General features: G+C 34.4%; 1 protein-coding gene across 1 annotated transcript; it reads right to left on the reverse strand.

The window, feature by feature from the left end:
- Positions 1-325: 325 nt before the first annotated feature.
- LOC105286147 lies at positions 326-2,017 on the reverse strand. Its single transcript, XM_011350848.1, has one exon. It carries the CDS (start codon positions 2,015-2,017, stop codon positions 326-328), a length of 1,692 nt encoding a protein of 563 aa, XP_011349150.1.
- Between the last annotated feature and the right edge of the window lie 7,322 nt (positions 2,018-9,339).

Genomic DNA, 9,339 nt, shown 5'->3' on the forward strand with positions numbered 1-9,339 from the left:
TCAACTTAACCTAACCTAATAATAGATAACTTCTTATAATGACCTTTCACTGGCAAATTTATTTCATTAGATGATATACATAACGTTTCAACCAAACTTTTGGTCCTTATCAAATGTCAAATACAATCAAATCTTTCTCTAAAACGAAAATGTAAGTTAAAGTGACAAAGCTGGTCAAACATTTACAATAGAATAACGATTAAAATGCCTACTTACTGCCAAAGAAAGACTGATAGAATACATGAAGACAATACGTGACGTGCGGAGAAATACGTCCGCAATCGGCTGAGATCAGCAAACAAGTGAAACCAGATTAAAAACAAGCCTACAACTTAGTCAAAACAAGATCATACATATCCGAAAGGTTATCCGTGTCTTTTTGTAAATTAATAGACGTCTTATGCTTTTTTATGTAAAACATTTCAGCAATTAGTCTCTTTCTCAAATGTTTCTCTTGGTGTAAGACCTCAACCTCTGACCAATCAAACTCATGGTCCACGTTATCCCTGTGTTTGCTGACCACAGACCAATTGTTCTCACACTTCTTTATGTCCGACAAATGCTCACTAATCCTCGTGTTAAGGTGTCTCTTCGTCTGTCCGACGTAACAAACATCGCAATCTTTACAATTAATTCTGTAAATCACATCTGTTTTGTTTTTACGCTCAAGTTTGTCCTTTTCACATTTAACAATACCGTCTAACGTTTTATTGATCACATGTGTTACGTTGACCTGACAACCTCGTAAAATTCTCGCAACACATTCGCTAAAACCTTTAACGTACGGGATACACATGCGTATTTTATTCTCATTATTACTGGAGCCATTATTCTTAGTCTTTCGATATTCGATCTGTTTTAATCTATTTCTAACATGTTTGTTAATAAATTCCGGTGGATAACAATTAATGATAAGTATAGAATTTAAAATTTGTATATTCTTGTCGTGAAATCTTTCATCTGATAACAGAATAGCTCTGTCTACTAAGTTGGTAATAACATTAATTTTATGTTGTAATGGATTGGAAGCAAAATAGTTAATGTAACGTCCCGAATAGGTTGGTTTGCGGTACCAGTCCGTGATCAACGCCTCATTATCCCGTATAACAGTGGCATCCAAAAAATTAATAGTGCCATTCTTTTCTGTTTCAACTGTAAAACAAAGTCTCGGGTGATAGTTATTAAATATTTCAAGAACCTGTTGAATCCTGTCAGTGGGTAAAATCATAAACACATCAACATACCTATAGAACAATTTAATTTTAAAGTCCAACCTTTCCATACAAATTGTTTCCAAATCGTCTAACACCATATCAGCCACAATCGGAGATAATGGTGAACCCATAGGGCAACCATAAATTTGTGAATAAAACCGTCCATTGAAAGTAAAACTAGTAGAATTCAGGATAACGTCGATACCATATATAAACTGGTCAAGATTGAATTTTGTGTCAACCGAAATCAGATCCCATCTTTTTTCTATTGCTTTTATTACCAATTCTTTGGGTATATTCGTGAAAAGTGAAACCACGTCGAATGAAACCATAGTTTCACACTTGTCAATGGCTACATTTCTGACTTTATCTATAAAGGTCCAACCGTTCCCAACATACGAATTAGGTCTATTAATAGATTTTACCAATATTTCATGGAAAAAGGTGGCCAAATTATATGACGGACTACCAATTGCCGAAACTATAACCCTCAAAGGATAACCAGTCTTATGTATTTTGGGTAAACCATAGCAACGTGCAATGTTACTATGGCTTGCGTTCAACCATCTGTGTGTGTGCTCATCGATCAAGTCCAGGTTAACCCATGACTTCACCAACTCACCGACCCTACGGGTAACCTTCTTAACAGGATCTTTATCTAATTCTACATACGTGTTCTTATCACTTAATAATTCTTTCATTTTCTTAATGTAATCATTTCTATCCATAATAACAGTAACCTGACCTTTATCTGCTCTAGTTACTATTATATCTTTGTTAACTTTCAAAAATTTTCTACACATCCCATAGGTCTCAATGAAATAGCGCTCGACAGCACTCAAGTAAATTCTATTGTTCAAAAAACTATTTAATGAGTTAGATATACAAAACCGCGTTTCATTAACAATTACGTCCGGCAGTCTAAGATTCATACCTTCAAAATTCTTGATGAAATAAATTTGCCAGTGAAAGGTCATTATAAGAAGTTATCTATTATTAATATTATTACCTGGCGGAACAACAAAGTTTTGAATATTCATTAACCTAACCTAACCTAACTTAACCTTAGCGGGGGAGGCCCGAAGCGTATGTATTCTGGGCTCCAGTTTCGAAAAATAGAACCGGATTAGGTTAGGTTAGGTTAGGTTAGGTTAGGTTAAAGCAGAGAATACTTTGTATTTAACTTTATGTGCTGTTGGTTAAAGTGAAGAATAATTTGTACTTATATTAAAAGAAACTATTCTATACAGGGTGTTTCTAAAAGGTCTCGTCAAATTATAACCACAGATGCTACGTATCAAAACAAAGCAAAATGTTCATATAAACATGGGTCCGGAAATGCTCCCCTTCTGACAATGAGATAACACAAGATAAAGCCACTTCATAGACCTCTTTGGCTCAATTACTGTAGTAATGTTTTTTTTGTTTTTTTTGTTTTGACGCGGGGAAAACCTGCATCAGGTTCGACCCCCGCCTTGGGGGGAGGGGCCGGGGAATATGGGGATTTTTACCATTCTAAAAATCTCGCCGTCGCCTGCCTCGAGCGAGTGGCGGAGGGACACCGGAATCTCTCACGAAAACGCCGTGAAGTTCGCCCTCGCCTATGGGCCAGTCTTTCGTGGGTGGGCAATTTTGACGACCCACTAACGTATCCTCTAACGTATTCTGTCGCGACGGTGTGGGGTCACAGCAACACCACCGCCTGGCCGAGGACCATGTCGCTTGCAGGCCCAAGTCCTCACTCGGGACCCGCCGCGGCTCCGGCAGCTTAGCAGCGCGAGGACATCGGTGTCCCTCCGCCACTCGCTCAAGGCAGGCCACCGCGGGGTTTTTAGGATGGTAAAAATCCCCATATCCCCCGGCCCCTCCCCCCAAGGCAGAGGTCGAACCTGATGCAGGTTTTCCCCGCGTCAAAACAAAAAACAAAAAAACATTACTACAGTGATTGAGCCAAAGAGGTCTATGAAGGTACGTGACTTCATCTTGTGTTATCTCAGAAGGGAGGCATTTCCAGACCCATGTTTATATGGACATTTTGCTTTGTTTTGATACGTAGCATCTGTGGTTAAAGTTTGACGAGACCTTTTAGAAACATCCTGTATATTAACGATTCACTGCTTTAATGACTTTCCTACCTTCGGTCATATATATATTCGTTGTTTATGGCTTTTAATATTCAAAATAACTACTACATTATACTATATTATTATAAATAACTACTATATATATATATATATATATATATATATATCCAGCATCTACTTTTCAAATTTATTAAATCGTTGAAAATCTTTGAATATGCTGGGAAAGTGTATGCTTTGACATATGTAGATCTCCATATATTACGTCTTAACTACTAATTTTAACTCGCATATTTTTCAAATTTCTTTTGTTTATAACTTTTTAACGAACAACGAGCGACGGCTAAAACCTCTTGAAGGTCACTCAGGAGGGTGACCTTGACAACATATGTCAAGATCAAGGTCATTGGTGGAGGGTGACCAAGGGTAAATATTTACCATCTTTTTTACTTTTCATACTATACACAAAAATGCTTCTGTATTGTTAATTATATTGCACCTACGTCTCTCTTTCTCTTAATAGAGAGGAAATCTATAAATGTAGATTTGAATAAAATAGAGTTCTGAAATTATTTTATTTCAACAAAATCTTGATTTGACTTTAATCATGTACATATTTATGTATAATGAATAGTATATATTTTTACAAAATAGCTTGAACGCTTACAATTATTTTAATATTTCTTTTTATTTATTCAATTTTGTTTTACAGTATCGTATGCAGGGCTGTGAGTGCGTTAATGGATACATGCTAAACGCCGAGAAAAAATGCGTGCTCCTGCAGAATTGTTAAACAAACAAAACATTTATTCGAATTAAGAAGTTACATAAAATTTCATGAGATTCTGATGGGCATTCCCGATAAAGTGTCTTCATTGACTAGCAAGTTGGCTATACGGACTTTTACTGTTAGCGGTATCTGAAAGCGTAAACGATTGTTTTACGTAATTGTATAATTACCGAATTACTTATTTTTGTTAAACAAACATGGCTATGTGTTTTCAATAAAAAATATTTAAACACTTAAGAAAAGTTTCCTATGTTTTAAACTTTCCTATACATTTATAATGCTTTATTGATTTCCTCAATATCTCGTAATTCGCTTCATGCGATGGTATACTATAGCGGAAAAGTATAGAGACCCTCTATAAGAGACTGGCCATTGCCCCGAAAATGGCGCCAATCTTTGACTATAAAGGGTCTCTATGACTATATAATGAATGTATGTATTTATGATCTATTTTTTTATTTATTGATTTATTTAATTATTTCAGCCTATTTCAGTTTAGTTATCGTTGCATCCGTCGCACGTATATCAATTATAAATATAAATATAAATATGCCAAGCTGCTGCGTGTCGGGGTGTTCTAATCGTACGACAAAAGTAAAAATTTACATGGCTTTTTTTTATTTTAATGTTCTTGTAATAATGTGCTTATATACATGTATAAATAAAAATAAAACTAATCTCCAGTCTAATTCTTTCGACATTATATGATTTGTTGTTATATTATATGTAATATTATATATATTATTATATATGATATTATTTTACGTACGATACATTTTTCAGAAAATATATTTATACATTATTACTTCACATATACATTACTATTTATACACCATGAATTCAGCGATAATCATTGTAATTGTTAAGTGCGAAAGTATTTCAATTCAAATTGTATGCCAGTTCAGCTCGGTAAGCAGGGTTCTCTATTGGTTCTGCCATTTTCGGGGCACAAGTCATGTACACCAATCACGCGGCATCCCCTAATGGCTAATGGCGAATTCGATTGGATACACTAGTGCGCACTGAGTGCACACCAAGGCTTGTTTACAGTCAATTTTTATATTTATATTCTTATGTTTCTTCTTATAAAAATTGATTGTAACCAAGCCTTAGTATGTACTCAGTGCGCACTAGTGCATCCAATCGAATTCGCCATTATAGAGGGTTTCTAGAAAAGTAAGACTTAGAGCGCTCATGGTGGCCAAAATTTGCATTATCAATCGTTGACAGCTGTTCCAGCTAAATATGAGACATTTCACCAACCGCGGCAGCACTAGTCTCTCCGCACACAACGAATAGACAATAAATGATATTTTCCAATATTATTATAAATATAATTTTGTTTTATTGCTCTTATTGATAATTTGCTTATGTGTCTTTCTTTATTGAATTCATAGAATATGACAGATTGCTGCCACATTTGTTACTGATTGTTTTGTAATGTTATACACTTGATAAGGACCCAAAGTTGGGGGTCGAAACATTGTGAATATATAGTAATAAAGTTGGTCAGGTCAATCATAAAGTTTTTATTTATTATTATAAATATCATATAAATCAATTTATACATGTATAAAAAGAGAAAATAGGAAATATTCAAGCCTAACAAATAACATAGTACTCACAAAGTCGAATAAAAAGTGGATTATAAGTATTATATTATTACAAATAAACAGAACAAAACATTAACACTAGCCAAGTTAGAAACAACTTTTAATTCTGGTAACAAAAGTTATTTAAAAACGTATTTTCATTGCATGTGGTGTACTTGATGACTATTTTGATATTTTCAACTGTACTATGTGTCGTATTCTTGATATTATTTGAAGTACTTGACAAAAATTTTGGATTCGCTAATATAACTATTGCATTGTATATATCAATAGACACGGTAGTATCCCGCACCACGTAAAGTGCGAGAATGACCGAACGTGAATCATTTACGCGAATCGACGAGTTGCGAGATTATTTTAGATCTCAATAATGGCTGAACCGATCAATTTTTAAGCAGGCTCAATCGTTAGCTTGGGTTTGAATTATTGGGTTGTTTGGAAAGTTATTTCGTTTTTTCAAGGAAAAATGAAAGGCGGTTTTTTCATATTTAGAATAAATTTTATTCAGTGGTGTATTAGCCATTTTGTTCCACTACCTTTCGCCATCTTTCTGGCAACTTTAAGATTCCACGCTCATAGAAGTCCTTCTCCTTATTGACAAAAAATTGAAGCAAGTGATTTTTGACGCCTTCATTTGAATCGAAGTTTACATTGTTCAAAGAATTTTGTAGAGACCGGAACAAATGATAATCGGATGGTGCCAGATCAGGAGAGTATGGTGGGTGTGGTAGCACATCCCATCCAAGCTGTAAAAGCTTCTGGCGAGTGACCAAACTTGTGTGTGGTCTGGCATTGTCGTGATGGAATACGACACCTTTCCTATTCGCCAATTCTGGTCGCTTCTGCTTGATGGCAGCATCCAATTCATCCAGCTGACGACAATACACTTTTGAATCAATCGTCTAGTTGCTTGGTAGTAGCTCGAAAAATACGATTCCCTTCCAATCCCACCATACAGAAAGCATGGTCTTCTTTTGATGAATATCTGCCTTGGATGTCGATTGAGCAGGTTCATCTTACCTGGACCATGATCGTTTTCGCTTAACATTGTTGTAAACAATCCATTTTTCATCTCCAGTTATGATTCGCTTCAAAAATGGTTCATTTTCTTCACGTTTCAACAATGAATCGCAGATGGTAATGCGTCGAATCAAGTCAATTTCCTTTAAATTGTGTGGAACCCAAATATCGAGCTTTGAAACGAATCCAAGGCGTTTCAAATGATCGTAAACGGTCGAATTCGATAAATTTAACTTTTCAGCAATTTCGCGTGTTGTTATGCGACGGTTTGCATCCACCAGAGCCTTTATTTTCTCGTCATCAGCTTTAATTGGCCGACCTGAACGTGGTGCATCTTTCAAATCGAAATTTCCAGTACGAAATTTCGAAAACCAATTCTGACACTGACGTTCACTCAATACATCTTCTCCGTACACGGCACACAATTTTTTTCTCGCTTGCACTGCATTTTTACCCTTTTGGTAGTAAAAAAGCAAAATATTACGAAAATGCTCACTTTGATTTTCCATGTTTGATGTGATGCCAAAAAACAATTACTTTACAGATCGCAACACAATAAGATACTAAATGACGTCTGAAATGTCAGTTGTCAAAATATAAAACGAATTTGCCGCTTAGAGTAAGGTTAAGTATCGAGGAACGCGACTAACGACATCGCTTTGTGAAAAACGAAATTACTTTTCGAACAACCCAATATATTATGAAAGTTTAAATTCTTATTTTTCTTCTATATGCCTCATAAGCGGAAATATTATGATGTAAAGTGCGATTGCGCTAAACAGTGCGCTCCTCGAATGCAGTCCTAGTCATAGTAGGTGCCCTGACATATCGACACGATTTACCTGATAAATAGGGTGCGTTTACGAAACTCAACAGTTGTGCAACTGTTGAGTGAGCACAACTGAGCGCTCAGTGATGTACGTTGAACATAATTAATCAATACTACGAAATTTCTGACTACTTATTATCTCACTAAAAAAAACCTCTCATAGGTGAAAAAAAATACGCCAAGTACATAAAAAATCCCAAGTTGTACGCAACAAAAGGTTTAAAAAAATATTTATTATAAAAATCGAAATTAAATATAAAAGTAATTGTAAATTAGCATTTATCTAGAAATAATTTAGTTTTAGTACTTTCTCTAAATATTTCCCATGCATACTCTCTTATTGCATGATGACATTGAAGTACTTGGCGTGCCCGGGTCGTATATTAAAACATATTGTCCTACCTATTATCTCTACTTTACATGTAAATTATTTGTATTATACTAACAAGGAAATATTTCCAGCTGATTCATCGTTTTCGATTCAAACTTTATGCAGAAATGTTGTGGGTGATGCCAGTAGCATATTCTGCAAGTTACAGCCCCTACCTTTACGTTAAAAAAAATGGCGATATAAAACCTTCCCATGCAGGGTGTCCCAAAAAGCTGGAAACGGTCGAATATTTCATAAGCATTGCAGTTTAGAAGAAAATGTTTCAGACAAAAGTTGTAAGGTTTTAAAAAGCGCATTCAGTGGCAAAATGAGTGTGACCATGGGTAGTTTTACCAAGGTCAACTTTTTAATGAAAACTCCTATTTTTTATGATATTATCTTTTTCTACTAATTAATTTGAACAACTTTTGTCTGAAATATTTTTTTGGATTTTCTGTTTTTAATTTTTTTTTTATTTTCTGTTTAAATTTGGTTTATTTTTCTGTTTTAATTTTTTTATTTTTCTGTTTTAAATTTTGTTATTCTTTTGATTTAATTTTTTGCATTTTTATGTTTTTAAGTAATTTTAAGTTAATGATAACATGTGCGATTCAAAAAATGTTTAAGACACAAAAATTGATTACAGTGGGCGCAACTAATAAAAACTGTTTTTTCACATCAAAATTACTTAAAAACATAAAAATGCAAAAAGTAAATCAAAAGAATAACAAAATTTAAAACAGAAAAATAAAAAAATTAAAACGGAAAAATAAAAAAAATTTAAACAGAAAATAAAAAAAATTAAAAACAGAAAATCCAAAAAAATATTTCAGACAAAAGTTGTTCACATTAATTAGTAGAAAAAGATAATATAATACAAAATAGGAGTTTTCATTAAAAAAATCAAGTTGACCTTGGTAACACTACCCATGGTCACACTCATATTGCCACTGAATGCGCTTTTTAAAACCTTACAACTTTTGTTTGAAACATTTTCTTCTAAACTGCAATTGTCGACGCGACACGGCGCGACCGGGTAGATACGCCAACGGGTGGACGCTCCGCCACGACTTGCGTGAAGCGACCGATTCCACCAGGAAAATTGGAGTCGCAAGGCGGGGGAAGAGAAAAAGGAGCCACGTGTTCCGCGCACTGCACTTTATTTACAGTTTGTCATAGGTGCCAATGGGTTTGATTATGCACACCCTCAGAAAGGATTTCTGATAACAAGACAAAAAATATTCTTGACTAATTTAATCGTATTACAAGTATAAAAAATATGAAAATAAAACAATTTTTAATTTAAATCAGTAATTTCTATTCTTCTCTCTCGAATTAAATAAGATTGTCTTACTGTCTTGAGACAAGAGTAACATATACAAATTTATGCTTATATATTCTTGTATGTAGAATAATTTGATA

The sequence above is a fragment of the Ooceraea biroi genome, chromosome 14 (genome assembly GCF_003672135.1).
Source record: "Ooceraea biroi isolate clonal line C1 chromosome 14, Obir_v5.4, whole genome shotgun sequence".
Lineage (NCBI taxonomy): Eukaryota > Metazoa > Arthropoda > Insecta > Hymenoptera > Formicidae > Ooceraea > Ooceraea biroi.